This window comes from Cynocephalus volans, chromosome 2 (assembly GCF_027409185.1).
Source record: "Cynocephalus volans isolate mCynVol1 chromosome 2, mCynVol1.pri, whole genome shotgun sequence".
NCBI classification, from domain to species: Eukaryota; Metazoa; Chordata; class Mammalia; order Dermoptera; family Cynocephalidae; genus Cynocephalus; species Cynocephalus volans.
In genome coordinates, this window is record NC_084461.1 from 37,501,035 (window position 1) to 37,520,453 (window position 19,419).

General features: G+C 40.1%; 1 protein-coding gene across 1 annotated transcript in view; it reads right to left on the reverse strand.

Moving 5' to 3' along the window:
* Positions 1-18,569, reverse strand: part of PLCXD3 (phosphatidylinositol specific phospholipase C X domain containing 3) — a 163,155-nt gene extending 144,586 nt beyond the window's left edge. The window contains exon 1 of the mRNA XM_063088258.1: positions 18,467-18,569. Coding sequence (XP_062944328.1) covers positions 18,467-18,569 — 103 coding nt within the window. The remainder of the gene's footprint in view (positions 1-18,466) is intronic.
* Between the last annotated feature and the right edge of the window lie 850 nt (positions 18,570-19,419).

Sequence of the window (19,419 nt, forward strand, 5' to 3'; positions counted from 1 at the left end):
GGATGAGCACCACAGCCCAGGCTCCCTTTTTTCTCCCACCTTCTGGCAAGAAGTGCAGGGAGAGAGCATACAAAGAGGTCAGGTCTTCATCTGGGTGTTAGAGATGATCAAAAATAAAGACTGAAGTTTTCAATATTTAATTGGATATTCAGAGCCCAAGCCATGTGGATAATGACCAGAGTGTTTATGGGGTGAGGGCATATGATGGTCTCCCAATCATTGTGCCACGTTCTAAATTTTAAAGTAAAAATGAAAAGTAAAGTCCTCTGAGAGTACTGTTTTGACCTGGAACTCAGATATTTCAGTAAATAAAAATCATGATTTATAATAATGAATATGCTAATAATAATAATAATAATAAAAGAAAAAAATCAGTGTGATTCTTCAGAATCAACATGATTCTTCTGGCTTACATGAATTCTTCCAATGGATCTTCTTCACTGTAGTTATTAACAGTCTCCTTCCTGCCACTGGAATGGAAATGCCTAATCTGGTTTACCTCCATTTCCAGCCCCTACCACAGCCCGGAACATATTTAGTATTTAGTGTATAATTTCTGAATGAATGAATCCTGTCCTGAATCCAAGTTGTATTACGGTGCCACTGATTCCACCCAAGAAGAGAAATTGTCCTTGGGGGATATCTCTGGGCAATGTGAATCCTAACATGTTTACAAACTTAGGAAGGTGTATTCGATATTAAGGATTTTGCTTCCCATGTATTATTTCATTAACCCTTACCAGCAGGATACTTAAGAGGACAAAGTACATTAGTCTGATATCACATGAAAGAAAAAGAGACCTAAGAACATAATGTGATTTGGCCATCTTCAATCAGTGAAATCATGAATGAAATAAGAAGATGAAAAAACAAGGTCATGAGCCTCGTTGCAGGGAGCAAAGCTAAAGAGCCTCAAAGAATTATGAACACTGCAGATACCTGCAGGGCAAATCTCCAGGTGTTTATGTCAAAAAATTATAAAACTCAATCTGACTGGGAAAGTTCTTTTCTTTTTTTCTTCAATTGTGGTAAACAAACCAAAACAAACAAAAGCCACACACATACAACATAAAACTTGTCATTTTAACCATTTTTAAGTGCACAGTTCAGTAGTGTGAAGTATATTTACACTGTTGTATGAGCAATCTCCACAACATTTTTTCATCCTGTAAAACTGAAACTGTACCCATTAAACAACTCCCCATCTCCCCCTCCCCTGGAAACCACCATTCTACTTCCTGTTTCTATGAATTTAATCACTTTAGATAGCTCATTTGAGTGAAATAATATAGTATTTGTCTTTTTGTGACTGGTTTATTTCACTTAGCATAACATTCTCAAGATTCACCCACTGGACAAGTTCATTTTAAGATCAGTTTCTACATATATATCATTTAAAGCATTAAGAATCTCATTTAAAGTGAACCCAATACAATCTCTTCAGATAAAAACACGGATCTCAAATACTTAGATTAAAAGAGAACCTGGAAAGCAAATATAAAGTTTACAGTAAGTTTAGCACAATCAAAGAAAAAACATCCCAGTCACTTGGCAAATCAGTGAGTTAGTTTTGTGTTACCTATAGGATTTAGCAGCAGGAACACTTGACCTGAATTCAAGTTCTGGGTTTCCACTTAACTAGAGGACTGAGAGTTAGCAAGATAATGAGCGTCCCTGGGCCTCGAGTCCTCATCTTTCTTAAAAGACTATTGATACACAAATAAGAAAATATATGCTATATCTTTGTAACATATAATGTGCTTTATAGGCAACAGATAAAATTATTTCAGAAGTAGTGTTAAGGTACCCATTATTTTCTAATGGGTACAGAGTTTCAGTTTTGCACGGTGAAAAAAATGTTCTGTAGATAGATGGTAGTTATGGCCGCACAATAATGTGAATGTACTTAATTCCACTGAATTGCATACTTAAACATGATTAACATGTTTATTTTACAATTATTTATATTTTATAATTATTAAAAATAAACAATTAATATATATATATATAAAATCATTTAAATCTTAAAAAATGATTGCTGAATCAGATGATGTATTTTGGAAGTAGAAATTCACATTATTTTACTATGTATATTAACAGCCCTGTGTAAGTATTTAGATTTTGAATTGTCATTTTTTGCCCTCTCCTATTCAAAATACTATCAGCACCACAAAAAAAACCACAGAATTAAATGGTCTAATTTTATTTATCTTTGTATTATCATACATATTTTTAAAGTCTCCAAATGCATTAATATAGGATCCTCTCCTTCTGAGAATGCAATTATTGATATATCTAGTAGGTGGGAAAACAGAAGTACAAAGGCATTAACTTACTCGCTCCACATTAGGAGTCCAGACTGCCAGTTATGACCCCAAAAAGGTAATGTCCATTTTAATATGCACGTTGAGGGATGGGATGTTGATTCTGTAGGTATGATTTTCAGTGCTTAAGCAGTCTGACTTGGTAGATTCTGGATGCTAACAAACTGTTTGATGTAAGATCCCAGAACACACACACGCACACACACAACAGTATTCTAAAATATATGCACACACATTTGTTGGACAATTAAGACCAAAGTAGATGAGCTGTGTTTAAGTTATTGTCTGCATGAGTCACACACCTTTATTTTTGAGCAACTTTTTGCAAAGAGTTTGTTCTTACACTTCTAGGCTTCAAGTCCAGCAGTTTTTTCTCTTTCCTATCTTTCACCTTATCAACATTTAATAAGCAAATACTGTTACCAAATATTATATGCCCTATTAAAATGTTTAAATGGCCCTTGGATAAATTGTTAATTAATATATGAGGGTACTTCAAAAAGTTCATGAAAAAAATGAAGTTAAAAGACAATACAAATCTTTCCATGAATCTTTTGAAGACCCCTCAGAAAATGTCTGAAGGGTAAGCTGGCTTTTGGGAGAAACACATTGTTCATAAAATTTTGATCTCAGGGTTGATGTTTTCTCACTTAAGAACTTTGCCCATAGTCAGGCCCTGAGGGTCATTCTAGAATATTGATTTCAGGAGTGGCCAGGAGATCCCAAACTGTGGATAGGTAGGAGAATGAGTATAGCCTGGTGTCTGCGTATCTTCTGTCACAGGAGGTCAGTCTCAGTCGTTACATTGACAAAGGAGAAAAATAAATCCTACCTACTGACATGCTAAAATATTGTGCTTAATCCAGTAGCCTTGGAAATAACATTCAGGTCCTAAATTGAAATTTGTTCCTGCTGTATTCAATTTTCACTTCATATCCTGCCTGCTAGGAAATTGCTAAATCTTTCTAGGCAATTAAACAATAAATAAAACCTCATAAGAAATGAAAGTATTAAGGATTAGGGAGTTGTTTGCTTGTAACTATCCTAGCACAGTCATTATCAAGAAAAAAAGCATTCTCAGGGGCTGGCTGCTTAGCTCAGTTGGTTAGAGCACTGTGTTATAACACCAAGGTCAAGGCTTCAGATCCCTGTACCAGCCAGCAAAAAAAAAAAAAAAAAAAAAAGGAAAAGAAAAGAAAAGAAAGAAAGAAAGAAAAGAAAAGAGGCATTATCTAAACTTTAGTTCCCACATCTCCACAGCCAGACTCCGTCCTAGTCCAAACATGCTCATTGATCACGTTTTCCACAGCCCAAGTTTAAAATTAAGTACCAGGGCCAGCAGCTTTGCCACATACAATGGGTACTTGATATTAAGTCATCATAAAAGTGAAACCTGCCTGTGGTATTGCACCAGAAAGAGATGTGAAAGAAAGAAAAAAAAAGGAAGGAAGGTAAAGACTGAAAGTCCTCTATAGATAGAGTACAGGTAAGATAGAAACAGGGATTGGTTAGATTTGATTTATTCAGTCTGTCAAGAATTCACTAGGTTACTTTATATACTCATAACTTATTCATTGAGAACTTATTAGGTGTCAGGCACTGTGCTAAATGTTTAACACTAATTATTCCATTTAATTCACACAACCAACTTACGAAGATAGATACTACTCCTACCCCTATTTTCAGATGAGAAAACAAATGTTCAAAGGGGCTAAGTAATATATCCCAAATCACACAATATCTTAGAGCCAAAAAGGCCTTACAGGTCATCAGCTTAAATCTTGTGTCACTGCAGAAGTTTGGGAGACAGCCATCCACCTTCCCTTTAGATGCTTCTCCTAGAGAGGATGAGTTCACAACTTAAAGATACATTGATAAAAGGTGATTCTCGGTTAATGAGAAACTGGTAAAGTGCCACAAAAAATGATTACATTGTGTAATGTTAAATATTCTAATTATCCTGATTTGAGCATCACATATTGCACACGAGTATGAATATTCAATGTTGTACCCCACAAATATGTACAATCAATTAAAAAAAGAGAGAGAGAGAGAGAGAAAACAAATAAATAAAAATCGTAAAGGTGGGGGGAAATAAAGAAAAAGGTTATTCTCTTCTTGTCAGTTTGCCAAAATCTTCATCCTTTTAAATTCTATTCTTTGGCTGCTTTAATTTAGAACTCGAGACACCCCCTCCCATCATGCACTTGAAGAGAGATGGCTATATTCTTATCCAATATGGCTTACCAGAACCTGGTAAAGTCCTCCCCCACAATCCTAATCCTTCATCTCCAGCCCCTCAGCCCCACCCCTCCACACCACCCTGCAGCTGCTCCATGTGTCTGTGGAAATGTGAAGCCCAGAACTGAGCACCATGTTACAGATAGGCTCCCCCAGTACAGGGTCAGCAGGGCTAACACATTGCAGCCCAGTATGCATTCACATTTTTACTACCATGTCATACTACTAACTTACGCACAGCCCCTAGCTGACTACATGTCCTAGGTCTTTTTCTCACAAACTATAGTTAAGTCATGTTTCTGCCAACTTGCTCTTAATAGTTCATTTTCTGATATTTCAGAATTTTTTGTTAAAGCTCATTAGAATAATTCCAATTTATCTTTAAATCTCTAAATCTTTTTAGAATTTAGGTCTTTTACTTAAGGTATCAATCAGCCTTGCAACAATTGGGAGTTTTCCCATAAATCACAGTGAGAGAGAGCTCAGTCAGACACAAGACACTCTGAGACTGGGTAGAAAGAATCACATGGAACCCTTCTCACAGGCATATGGTTCTAGTCTGGGGTTGAAGAACTTAATCTGAGAGAGAAAAGTCCAGTCATGTAAGCTTGCACAAAGCTTACACTTGGACAAGTAAATATCATATCAGGAAGTCCAATCTGGCTGAAGTTTCCCTGTATTTCTGGGAAATCTGCTTTTGGATTTTCTATAATCTCTTTCCACTTATTAAACCCTGTTTCCTCTGCTGGACCAAAACTATTGCTGGTCACTGTCCAGTATCTTTGGATACAGATATTCTCCCAATCACTTGTCACTACGTCTGCCTCGCTTACATCTCCACCAATGGGAAGATTCCATTCCCCTCTCTGAGTTACTCATGTCTCCCCTCCCACAACAGTGAATCTTTCTGCAGAGAAGCTGAGAGCAGGATACAAGAAGTTACCTGTTGAAACATCCCTCTTCGCATTCCCTTGTCTATGGTTGGACTGCTTCTGGAGGCCTAAAGCAGAGCTGAGCCTCAAAAGGGAGGAGAGAAAAGTCAAGAGTCTTCAACTGAGGGGAGACGAGGAAAAAAAAAGACCTTAGAGAGGCAGAGAACCAGGCAGGCCCTACCAGAGTCCTTGTTAGCAAAGTAAATGAAGTTAATTAGATATGACATAATGATAAAAAGAGCTATATTTATTGACCAATACTCTGCAATAGGTATACTACATGTATTATCCTATTGAACCCTCACAACAAAGGATATGAGGTTGGTGCCTTATTTTCTCCATTTTAGAGATGAGGAAATTACACCTGAGTGGATTTTTAGTAGCTCCCTTGAGCTAACTGGTAAGTATTAGGGCCATGGTTTAAACCAAGTTTTCCAAGACATTAACCCCAATCAGTTTTATAGATAGAACACCAGAGACCCAGTGAGCTAAGTGACTTGCCCGGGAATATGAGAAGCTGGCTGCAGATCCAGGACTGCAGTCTAGGGTCTTGCATCTCCGAGGTGCTTCGCTTTTCACACACGAGGTGACCGCTTACGCAGGATGTAGGCCACCATCACTTCCTTTCTTAATTATTCGCAAGCCATTCATGTATTACCATGTACAGTTGCTGGGATCCATTTTCCCACAATTTAAAAATTGTGACATTTATATATCTTTATACCTCAGTTTTCACATTATCTAGAAATAACTGTTTTGGTTCTGTAACATTTTACCAGCTTTTTCTTAGTACCTGGGCATATATATTACCTTGGCGATAAAACTTGCACACAGTTGAAAATATTTTTTCTTACTATCTTTTCACCTTTCTTCTGAAGATTATTCATCCTGGTTGAAAATCATAAATAAGTTCATAGCATCCTGTATGCCAGGTACTCTTAGGCACCTTACATAGATCCTCATTTAATCCTTAAACAACCTATGAAGTACTATTTCTATGTAGTACTCATAACAGCCTAGGAAGTACCATTTTTATCCCTACTTTTTAGTTGAGGAAACTGAGGCTCAAAGAAACTAAGTAATTTTCCCTAGGTCACAGAGCTAATAGATGGCAAAGCTGGGCTTCAAAACCAGGTATCTGAAACCAGGGTCTGCATTTTTAAACTATGCCTCTTCTGCCTGAATTAGGTAGTGCTTCTTTTTCTTTATTACCTGTTAATTTTACACTAACTATCAAGCAATGTTTTGGCCTTTCCTTCTACTACTTCTATCCCAAGCACAGCAAAAAGAGATGTCGATATTGTCTTGTTTGTCTTAGCTTTTTCTTGACTTCAGCCCTGCTGACACATTTTTAGAATTATATGTCAGCTTTTACATCTTTTGTATGTGGCATTTTTAATCTATTATATTTGTTTTTTAGACGGATCATCTTTTGTTTGGGTTTTTTTGTTTGTTTGTTTTTTGTTGTTGTTGTTGTTGTTGTTTTTTGCTTTGTGGATATCATGTATACTTTTGTCACATTTTAATAGAAAAATTTTAATAGAATCTCCCACTTTCCTTTATAGAGGCCAATAAAATAATAAAAGCATTATTCAAAATAATTATGGGGCTGCATATTATTACAATATTTTGGTTAAATAAGTCACTGTACAGATCATACTTGAATTACCAATGTACAGATTATTAGAATGTAAACTTAAAAACCAAAGCAGTATTAAAGATAGCATAGTTTTTCTTCTAAAGGCAAAATCCAATCTCATATTTCTTCAAAGTCTTCATTATGATCAATAATCATGAAGTATATAAATATAGAAATTATAATAAAAAAATTGGTTGAGCATGTAGTGTCACAATGGCTAAATTTGATTTTGTGTAAAACAAATTCTTATTTTATTTTGCTCAATTATCACGTGTATCATTTAAAAATATTGCACCCCAATATAGTCTTTATGGAAGTTTAACAAGATTATCTCTTTGCTCATATTAACTTGTTTTCAGTTAGGATTTCTTGAAGAACTTTGAATAATGGATCTGATTTTACTAATTTCTTTGGGTTGTCTTGTTTTCAAATCAACAGAACAGAAGCCTTTGTGCAAGGTTAGAGTACCTCCGTACTGGCTTTGTCATTTGATAGGCAACAAATATTTATTGCACACTAAGGGACATAGGTCAGATAAATTCTGGACACCAGAAAAGATTCAGACAAGGTCCTGCTCTGGAGAAGCTTATATTCTACTCATTTGGCAGACAACAAATATATAAATAAATAAAGTAGTTATGCATAAGCACTAAATAATTTATAAGCTCTATGAAGAATACAAATCAAGTAATTGTTAGAAAAATGATGAAGATGGAGTAGGACTGCATTGGCTAGTGTGTTCAGGGAATGTCTCCTGCGGAGACGGTGTCACACTAGAGACTAGTCGGAGGAGAAGGCAGCCTGGTGATGATCTGGAGGAAGAGTCCAAGCAAATCTCTAAAACAAGAAGAATCCTGTAGGGTATGCAGGCCAGAAAGAATGGCTGGGATTAGTGAGTCAGAAAAGGGTGGAAAGAGCTGAGTTCAGAAAGATAGAGACCGGTAAGTTTAGTAAGTTACTGTGCAGGGTTTTGTATAAGCAAATGGTGTACGTGATCTGCACTTCTGAAAGATACTCTGTGGTGAGGGGCAAAAGTGAGGGCAGGGAAATGGTTAGAGAGATTCATGTGGAAGATAACAGTGACTAGACGAAGGCTGTAACAGTGGAAGTAGTGAGAAGTAGAAGAATTTAGGTTGTATTTTGGAGAAAGATCCAACAGGATGTAGTGATGGGGTGGTTTCAAGAATAGAGTCAAAAAGAAAATTGAAGAATCATTATAAGGTTTTAGGCTTAAGAAACTGATGGGTAGTGATGAAAAGTACTGAGATGGGGAAAGCTCGATGAGACTTGGCAATGGATGATGATATTAATAGTTCTTTTTAGGTCCTGTTAAGTTTCAGATTTCTGTAGCGTTTGAATGCATGTGATGGGAAGGCAGTGGCATATATGAAAATAGAATTCAGCAGAGAGGTCTGGACTAAAGTATAAACTTTGGAGTCTCAGCATATTGATGTTATTTCAAATCATTGAATTAGATATTTTGACCTAAAGTAAAAGTGTAGTTATGGGGGAAAAAAAAAAATCAAGTCTGGAGCCCTGGGTACTCCAAGATTTCTTTAGATGTCAAGAAAATGAGACCTAGCTCACAAAGAGGACCTAGGAAGCAGACAGCAAAGTAGGACAAAAAAGGCAAGTGCAGTTAGGAGTGACGTCAGCACGATGGCTAAGTAAGAAGCTCCAGACTCTCCTTCTCCCAGGGAGACACCTGGTCAACAACACATGAACCAATTTCCTTTATGAGAAATGCAGAAACCAAACCAATTGAGAGGCTCCTGCAACCCAGGTGAGTGTGCAACCAGCCACTTCAGAGCTAGTAGGAAGACTGGTGGCACCTTCTTGCCATGGTCCCTCCCTCTAGCATAAAGCCATGCAATTGGGAGGAAACTCCCAGCTCTCAGCTTCTCCCCAGGAAGGGAAAGGAAGATAAGATAGTACGGTCAATGTTCTGAGTTGAGGGGAAGCTTCCTGAGAGACAGTCTTTCCTGTACAGGAGTGCTGAAGGGACCCAGCCTATCCTAGATGAAAATGCTCTAGGGATCTGCTGTACTTACAGCTAAAAATACTGTACTGTACACTTAAAATTTTGTTAATGGGGTAAATCTCATGCTATGTGTTTTTATCACAATAAAAAATAAGTAAATAAAGTGGGGTAAGAAGCCAAAGAAAGAACATGTTTCATAAAGGGGGTGTGGGAAACCACATTAAATGCTTTTGAAAGGTCAAATAAGATGATAGAGAATTAACCATTAGCTTTGCCAAAATATAGATCATCAGTAAGAATAATTTTAGTGCAATGGTGACAGAACAATGAGATTATCACGGCCTAGGGAGAGAAAGAGAAATAACAACCCAAAGACAGACAGGATATTTTTACAAGTGTCAGAGAAAAAGTCCAGTAGATAGAGAGGCAGGTGATCCTGTAGAGGTAGAGAAAAGTGACAGTGCAGGAATGAGAGAGAGCGAATAAATTCAAAAGTACACTTTGAAGAGATTTGAGTGGATGGGATCCAGAACACAAGTGGAGAAGCTGGACTTAGGTAGGAGCAGGTCCATGTCTTCCTCTTATTTAAAGGAAATGCAGAGTATATAGAAATAGATGCAAGTACATAGGTGGGTTCCGTGGTAGAAAAGTGAGGAAGTTCTTGTCTGTTCACATTTATTTTCTCTGTAAAATAAGAGGTGAGGTAATCAGTTTAGATGAGGTAGGAAGGAGGTACTGATTTGAGAAGCAAGAGGTTTGAAATTGTCATCTCAGAGAATAAGAAAATGAATTTGCTATGGAAGTGCAGTAAGACTCTCTGGCAGTATTGAATGCCCATTTAAAATTCATGGTTAGAAATTTCTAGTGAGTCCAGATACCCAGGCTGTGTATTTTCTCTCTTTCTTTTCTTTCTTTCTTTTTTTTGAAAGATGACAGGTAAGGGGATCTTAACGCTTGATTTGGTGTTGTCAGCACCACACTATCCCAAGTGAGCCACGGGCCAGCCCCTTGTATTTTTCTTTGACAATGTTTATCCACCGAAGTTTTCTGGGATCTGAATAGGTGGAAAGTTGAGTTTAACTGAGCTGGAGTTTTCCAGGTAAGTAGAACTGGAACAAGTGAGACTAGAGAATTAAAGGCATCTCTAAGGGTGCCACTCAATGCTGGACCAAGGAATTTGACCTGATGTGACGTGAAATGAGGACATGAGATGAGGGGGTAATGAAGACTAAACAGAACTTCATGTTCTGCAGCCTTCCTCTCTAGCAACATTCAAGGCAGGATCTTTACATCTTGCTGACCACCTTTTTTCTTGAGCAAGTCCCAGGGCAGGTCATGGCAGGAGTGTGATTAGGGCTAATTCTGTACTGAGGCAGCTCTGGTCATCCTGCTCCTCTCTCTTCCTCCTCCTCCACATGGCATCAAAGTCGTATGGCCTGAGACATGCACTGAGATAAGTTCCCATTCACCCATTAGGACCCCTTCAAATGCGTCTTCCCCTCCACCATCCAGGAAGCCAGAGGGGACCTCCTGGAAAGCTTAGCAGGCAACTAAGATTACCATTCATCGGAGTCCAGTTTCCTTAATGAAATAAAAATTCTCCAAGCAAATTGAAGAACAAATTTTTTTTTTAATTTTATTTTGTCGATATACATTGTGGTTGATTATTATTGCCCCTTACCAAAACCTGCCTCCCTCCTCCTTCTCCTCCCTCCCCCCCAACAATGTCCTTTCTGTTTGCTTGTCATATCAACTTCAAGTAATTGCAGTTGTTATATCTTTGAAGAACAAATTGAGTAAGGATAAACATGACTGCTTCACAAAAATTAACTCACAGGAAGAATTTACATCTCCTATGTAAAACACAATATTAGCTAGTATTTAAGACAGAGTGTTGTCACAGCTGTCCACTCCCAAGATGTGTAATGAAATATAGGAACATAACAAGAGCACATCTCACAGATCCATGGACCATCTGTTTCAGTACCTGATCTCCGGAGGTGACTAATCCTGGCTGCTTCTCAAGAATGTTTAACCATCTCCTTCTGCCCCTCTCTTCCTAACCTATCTTCCTCTCTTAATAGAGCACAATAAAAGCATATGGTTCTGTAGAAAGCTTCTAGCAGCAGAATTCTGACTAAAAAACATGGTAAGTTTTTCTCTTACTTTTCCCTTCCTTCTAGAATATATGATTTAGATACTTTTCAGGTCCCGAGTCTTCTGAGATTGGTCCTAACCCTACCCAGATCGAAAGAGACAAGAAGATATTTAAGGTTTCTGAGGACATTATATCCCATAACTTTGTCTAAGAGTTCTTTGACAGCCCATTACGGTGGCATGTTCCCTGGTTTCCAAAAACCAATGCTTGTGGGTGAGAAGCATCTTCACTGGTGGTAGGTAATAGGTAAATTTTCCAGGAAAGAGTGCTTACCCCTTTAAGCAACAAAAATTAAAATGTGTGTGTGTGTGTGTGTGTGTGTGTGTGTGTATTTTTAACCTTTTCTTGTTAACACCAATTACTCTACTAATGTGCTTTAATACTTTGGAGCCGTTAGGGATTACTTTAGGTATGCTGGATTATTTGGTTCTATTCTCACATTATCCCAGGCTGCTCAACGGGAAAACTACGGACCCCAGCTATATTCGTACTTTAGACCTATCTAGAAGGAATAATTAGACAACTCCCACCAGAGGTCTACTTAAAGGAGAAACAAGGGAGCTTCCTGAAAAAGAAGTTATGCTAAGAGAAAGTCAATACATATGCACACACAGAGAGAGTGAACTAACACTGAGAATAGTATGGAGTATAAAACAAAATCTATCCCACATATTGTACACTGCTCAGCCCTCAAGAATCCAGGTCAAGCGGGGCAACAACAAAAGAATCAACATAAACCAGGCAAAAGATGGAGAGATTTGGCAGTGCTGGCACTCATGGCTTCAGCTGCAATGGTGGCAGAGTCAGCAGTAGTAGAAGTTGACATCAGTGGCTCCCACAATGTGGGACCCAGCTCTGGGAGTCTTTGACCCTTGTTAGACATTAACATCCCCAGTGCTGGGCCTTTGCAGACATAGCACAGGCTCTGGTGGGACTAGCAGGGACAGTGATGTTTTGGGCATAAAACTATGGAAGCAAAGCTCTTCCATAAATCAAAGCAGCAAAGGTGACAACTTCCCAAAACTTTCCCAAAACAGAAAAGGAAAAGAACAGAAACCATGTGGTAGCCCAAAAGACTAGCTTATCAATCCAGCCTAAAGGATTGGCTTATAGACTGTACTTAAGAATCCATCTAGAGATTTCTAGAACTATTTGGAAATGCATTAAGTAGGTATTTGGGGATGAGTTGGAACTGACAGTCATTATTATGACTCTGATTTTGCTTTGGGGCTGGTAGGGTTTAGAAAACACTACCTTTTGTGTTGGTGTGTCTTCATTGATTAGTCTTCCCTCGCAAATGTTCCCTGTTATTATTGCTGATATATGGCACTCAACAGTCTTCCTCTTTTTGTAATTTTCTATTTTGATTGGGTGGTGTTCAAATTAAATAAGAGAAAATAAACTCTAAGGAAGGGTATGAGAAATTTTCATGTAAGAAAAGTGTATGAATGTTTAACATATATTAGCAATTTGAGGGCTTTCTCTCTCTGTGTGTGTAGCTTAACTATTTCAGATCATTTATTATGTCAAACAACTGAGATTGAAATGAATTATAACCACATTTATGCATGTTTCTATCCCATGTAAATGATGCTTAAAATAAATAAGGTGTGGCTTGCAAGGACAAACAAGATTGATCATTTTCTTTCTATCAAAAACCAATTTACTGTTTACTTTTACTTTTCATGGCTTTCTGATATCGATTCTTACCACATTTTGCATTGGTGATGCCACATTTACTCAAAAGCAATATTGTAAAGTTCTAGCTTATAGATAAATTGAATCAACTTGAAAGTATCTAGCCTGTGCCCAACAAAGAATGAGTCCAAATGCACAAAGAACCAATATAGGGATGTTTCCTAAATTGGCATTAGTGACCACCAGCATCACCAAATGGACTGATTTTAAGTGCTGTTGATAGCCAGTATCAATGAGCAACAGGACATTAAGGAAATGAGTGGAAAGGTTTTACATTTGTCACAGTGACTTAATTCAAACACTTAAATAGCAATTAAATCACATTTATTGCTCAAGGTGCCCGATGAACTGTAACATCAGTTATCAGAAATGTTCCCAACCTGGGCCATTAGCCTTAAGTCAAACATGGGGTTCTAGCTTTAAGCCTGACTGTAAATTTGAACAATCATAGATGACTGCATGGCCCAATAGAAAGAGCTTAGAGAAAAATGTATATTTAAATTTGGCTCTGCCACTTACATAAAGGTCCCCCTGAAAGATACACTACGGAAGTGTTTCTCAAATTTTAAACGGGTATATAAATCACCTAGGGATTTTGTTAAAATGTAGATTGTGATTAAATAAATCTGAGGGGTGGGGTCTGAGGTGCTGCATTTCTACCCAGCTCCCCGGTATGCCGATGCTGCTGTCCCTGGACCAACTCTGAGTAGCAAGACCTTAGAAGAACACTGATAGAACTTGTGAAAAGCACATGTGTGCACAGAAAAACACTTTGTAAATGGTTAAATAGCATTATATCACCTTACATTAATTAATAATTTGGGGGGATTCAAGTCATCAAGAAAAGTCCTAGTAGAACAAATTATGTTTCAGGTATTCTTCAGTTTTTCCTTTTTAGTTAAATCGAAAACAAAGCTGGTAATTGGAGAGACAATACAAGAGGAATGTTCATCTTAAACAGTTTTGTTGTGTTTTGGTTGCCTTCGAAGATTAGCTTCTGTATCACTATCCTGACTAAAAAGATAGAAAAAAATCTGATTTTATTTTTCAGAATTTTGTACAATTAGACCTAGCCCCAGATTCATTCTATAGATTGTCTTCTCTAAGAATAGAAATAGTAAATTACAGAAGAAGAAGAATACGGTTGGCTCCAGGAACGCTGGCAACAACGAGAAGGGATCACTACGAGAGAAGAAATGCAAAACTAATAAAAGCAGACACAAGAACATGGAAATCAGCTGTATTAACACCTTGTTTCCCTAAGTGAAACTGTTCTTTTACATTGGTTTTAGCATTTTCTAAAGGAAATAAACAAAAACCAAAGGTACAATCATTGCTTTATAAAGCATTTCTGTACTCCTTATCTGATGTACAATCAACAGTTCCCTGTTTAAGAAAACAGATTCTCTCTGAGGTTGCAGTCCCACAGCATTCTGGCCAATCTTTCATTATTGCATGATCAGTTTGCCACGCTATGTAAAGAAGATTTTGGTCACAAATCAGAAATGCACAGCAGACTCCTCCCATGAGCTAAACACTTTCCTATCTTTTAAATTTTGGACAGAGTGACTCCCTGTCGCAGACCCAGATTACTAATCTTACTTGTTCTCATAATGGATCTCTTTACTATGGTTCTGGAGCCACCAGCATCATAGAGTTAGAACTCTGCTTCAAAGATGCCAAATATTCATCAGACTCACCTTTACCTAAATTTTATACTTTGTTTTCCTATTTCTATCTCTGTTTATCTTTTTTGGGGGGGCGGGGGCTGGCTGGTGCAGGGATCTGAACCCTTGAACTTGGTGTTAAAACACTACAATCTAATCAACTGAGCTGGTGGGATAGCCCCTGTTTATAATCTCTTAACTTCTTGTGGTGAGAGAAAGCATCATTCATAATCCAAAATGCCATTGTAAAATGAATATGTATAAATAAAAATTTAGTTTGGTGTTATCAGAGAGAGAAAGGACTGATGATACACAAGACTGAAATTTAAGTAACTGTCAACATTCTCTAGCAGTACTATTCCTTTGAAAAATAAATTGAAAGTAAAACTATTAATACCAATTACTGACAATTTCTCAGTCCAGTCAAGATCAAATCATTAGGCCATTTAAATGCAAAACAGCCACTGAGAGATTTGGTTCTGAAAGCATTCAAGACATAGACCCTTGAGAAATATTTAGAGACGCCAGAACTGGGCTCCTGGTGGGGAATGTCACACACCTGCAGCTTGTTCTTTGCTCTAGCCGCTGGTAATCTGGGTCTGCTGCCCCAAGCAGGTGACCTCATAATTAGGCAGCTCTTTACTCCCCAATTGCTTCACCTAAGAAAACCCGAAGCTTTGAGGAGGACCGAGCAGCAGTTCTCCACAGAAACACTTGTGCGGTACACCAGGAGTGGTTTTAAATGGTGGAGATAATTACTTAATTCAAGCTGTAGCAACTGGCCAAGTAAACACGTAGCAGCCAGGAAGCTATTAGCATGATTTTAAGGCAATTATTCCATTAGTGTTTAATAGCCTCCAATTAGTCTTCTCTGACTATCAAAAGTTTGAAATGTCTTTTTTTCTTCCAAAAATTCTCAGTGTTGAGAAATGCAGAAAGGTACTAAACCCATTTTAAACCTGGTTTTCTATTTATGGATCTACCAAACCTACTTTACAGAATCATGGGGATATTTAGGAGAATAGATTTAGTGAAATACGTCATGTTTGTTTCCTTTTTGCTCAGAAGTATTGAGATGAGAATGGAAGGCTTCGCAGGGGATCCATTTTGAGTATAATTCTAAAAGAGGTTAGAAAGCAATGGAAAATCCTTTGGTGTCTTGTTGTAGGTCAAATATGCCTCCCAAAGGTTCATGTGTAGGAAGGTGGGAAATCCTATGATGATAATTGAAAGGTGGGGCATTTAGGAAGTGATTTGATTGTGAGGACTGTACCCTCATGAATGAATTAATCCATTGATGGCTTAATGGGCTATAACGGCTTCATAAGGAGAGCAAATGAGAAGCTTAGCTCTCTCTTGCTCAGCCTATTTGCCATGTGATACGCTGTATTGCTATAGAGAGTCACCACCAAGAAAGGGCTCTCACCACAGTTGTTCCCTGGACTTTAGACTTCCCAGCCTCCAAAACTGTAAGAAATAAATAAATTATATTTCTTTATAAATTGCCCAGTTCCAGGTATTCTTTTATAAACAACAGAAACAAACTGATACACACTCCAATGCAGTCCTCTTTATGCCTCTACTCTAAAATCACCAGAATATCAAAGTTTCTGAACTCAGATTTTCACTTTGTTCCAGGGAGAGAAATGGAAAATCTACCTGTTCCAAATAATGCCTACTTCCTTTTCTTTTCACCCCGGTTAGCACTTGTTGCTGCTGAATCATCCAGATACAAATCTCAAAGCTCTTCCCTCCAAAATTCCTAGGAGATCTTCCCTAAGGTCCAGTTCAGGGGTCAGATCACCGAACTGATAGGCCATTTGCCTTCACTGAACTTCAGTTATACACCTGTGAAATGAAGTTAATAGTACCAACGCTGCCTGCTTCATGGGGTTTTTGGAAGTATTAAGTGAGCTGGCATTCATGACATGGCTTTTGAAAGTAAGGTATTACAGAAATTAAAGTAGATTCAAACATGGTATCAAACCGTCCCTCAGAACTAGATATGTGAACTCAGGCTTTTAACCTCTGTGTATCTCTAGAGTCACCTATCAGAAGGCTGGCCTCATGGTCCTTGCCCTTCTTACCTTCTACTTGTACAAAAACAGGTGAGATCATGTGATAGTAATTGTCTAAAAACTAAATCATAATGAAGGAATGTGAATGCTTGTGAAAGTGAGAGTCGAATTTTGCCAACAAAGTTGTAGACTTCTACTGTCTCCTTTAAAAGACCAATCCCCAGGTTCACCCAGGGAGCAGTGACAGTGCAGAGTGGAGAAGCTGGGTTGTCTTTTTTCCTGGAGATCCCTGGGCTCTTGGGAAGCTATTTGTTGAGGGGTAAAAGGAGACAACCCTTCTGTGAAGGGCATTCCTAGGGCAACTTGTGTCTGTCTTAGCTACGAAACACCCACTTGAAAAACAACCATTGATTTGAATTACTGACCAATTCCAGCACTGTTGGTTGGAGCCTCTTAAGATTTTCAAGAGAACCCTTCTTTTTTGGTTTCTGTTCCTGGTTCGGGGTTTTGTTTTTGGGTTTTTTGGTTTGTTTGTTTGTTTGTTTCCTTATTGTGTTTTCCCCCAGTTTCTGAGAGTGGGCACTGGATGGGGCAAATCAAGAGGAGGTTGACCAGAGGGTTGAACCTAATAACCCAGCTCAGTTTGGGGCAGGGAGCGGACTCCACATCAGTAATTTGCCCTCCAGCCCCGTCCTGGAAAAATCAGGTGTGTGCTCCCTCAGCCCAAGTCCACAGCCAAATTGGTAATGAAGTATGGCCGTGTCCCCAGCTGCCGTAGTCGTAAACTGTCCTGAAACGACCCTCTCTCCTGGATACCTGAGCTAGGGGCCGCTGTGCGCTCCCGCCCCGGAAACCTGCCCAGTCTTCTGGTCCAAGTCGCGCGCGCCATTCTGCAGCCTCTTGATCCCTCCAGGCTCTTCCTCGCTTTGCCAAAGCTTTCTTTCTTGCACGCTGTCTGGACACCCACCGGCTCAATCACCTTTTCCCTACCATTTGCCTGTTAACCCCAGCCCTCCGCTGCTCACGCAGGTTCCCCTGCCTGGCTTCTGTCCCGAGCCCCCAAAGCACGGCCAGCAAGGCTTTTTTGCCTGACCCGGGCGCTGTACGTGGCTAACACGCACTCGGACCAGACCCCGGACGGCGGCCACTCGACCAGGCCCTCCCGGTCCACGCCGACGCCGACCGGGAAACGGTGCCCTCTGCCCTCGCCCCCTGTAGCTCCCTGTCAAGGGCAGCGATCACGCGGCCGCGGGTCCTGAACTTTCATCACCCTGCGCGCAGCGCTTTGTCACTTCAAAGGAGACTGGGGACGGATATTAACGACTCGGATAGGTTCTAACCTAGAATCTAGTAAATCCTCTCAATTCCGTGCCAGGGATGGACTCTGAAGTCCACGCGTCGGAGCCGAGTCCCCGAGACACCAGCTCGCGCTCACCGCGCACGGTCACCCCCAAACCTAGAAATCGTCCCCACTCCTCAAATCTGCACGAGGAAGGGGACACGAGGCGCCACCCTGGAGCCCAGTTTCTCCCCTGCTCCTGCCCCAGCCCTGCGCAGACAGCCTGCTTCAGAAGCCCGGGGGGAAAGCAGTCACCTTGACTCCTGGCGCCAGGGTCCACAGAGGTTTGGAAAATGCCGGGAAACCCGAGGCTCCCAGGCACATGCTCGCCTTGCCTGGGACCCACCCCCGAAGACGAGTTTCCCTCCCGTGGGCATCGTGGCAAGTTACCACTTGGTGGCAGATAAAAGCAGGGCGGGGCAGGTGGAGCGGGCGCCCGGCGCCCAGCCCGCAGCCTCTGCGCGCCTACCTGGGATGGCTAAATTGGTGAGGGGTATGCTGTGAATGCTCTCCGGCAGAGCTGCCATCCAGTCGGCGAATTTCAGCTCGTTTTTCCCCTGAGACGAGGCCATCGTGCCGGTCGGCGTGCCGCGCGCTGGTCCCAGCACTCCCCGGGCAGGCTGGCAGGCTGGCAGGCTGCTGCTGCTAATCCAATGTTTGCTCCAGCCCCGCTAGAGTTTACACTCCGCTCTGCGCCACACCCACAGGATGGCGCAGACACATGCTAATTTTAATAATTATTCAAAACACCCCATGCTCCCTTCGTGCTTCGCCAGACTCCGCCAAAGCTTTTGTTCCTGACGTCCGCGCTCGGCTCCCTCCGCTCCCCCTCCCTCCCTGACTCCCTCCTCCGTCTCAGCCCTCCCAGGCATCTCTCTGCCTCTCTTCCCCATTCTGCAGCTTTCCTTGGCTTCTTCTTATTATTCTTTGATTTTTTTTTTTAACTTGATTCATTAGCTGCCTTGTCCATGGGCTTGCTTGGTCCTTTGGTGTGACTTCCTGGTCCTGTTTGTGTGAAAAGCAGTCTTGCCGTTGAACCTAAAATCCTAGTAGACTTTGGGATGTTATTACCTCCTGACGAGGAGACTGTCATGCTGGCTTTCAGGACTTTCCATTCTTTCCAATGAGCTTTCCTTTTTGTGAGCTACAAGAGGTCATGTTTTTCTTCAGCCACAGCCCTGCTCGTACCAAAATGGTAGTCTTTGCTTATCATTTGGCCTAATTTTTGGAATAACTGATATGTGTGGTGTCAGTGAAGGGCAGTATGTTTTAGGTGGTTCTTACTTGTCCTTGGTACCCTGCTCCAGACACTTCAAAGTAAAGAAGCACTTTGTCCCATCATTTCCCAGATCATGAGAAATCTGTGTTATTCCTATGGAGAAAGCTGCCTAGGTCCTCTCTGTCAGTTTCATGGCTCTCAGA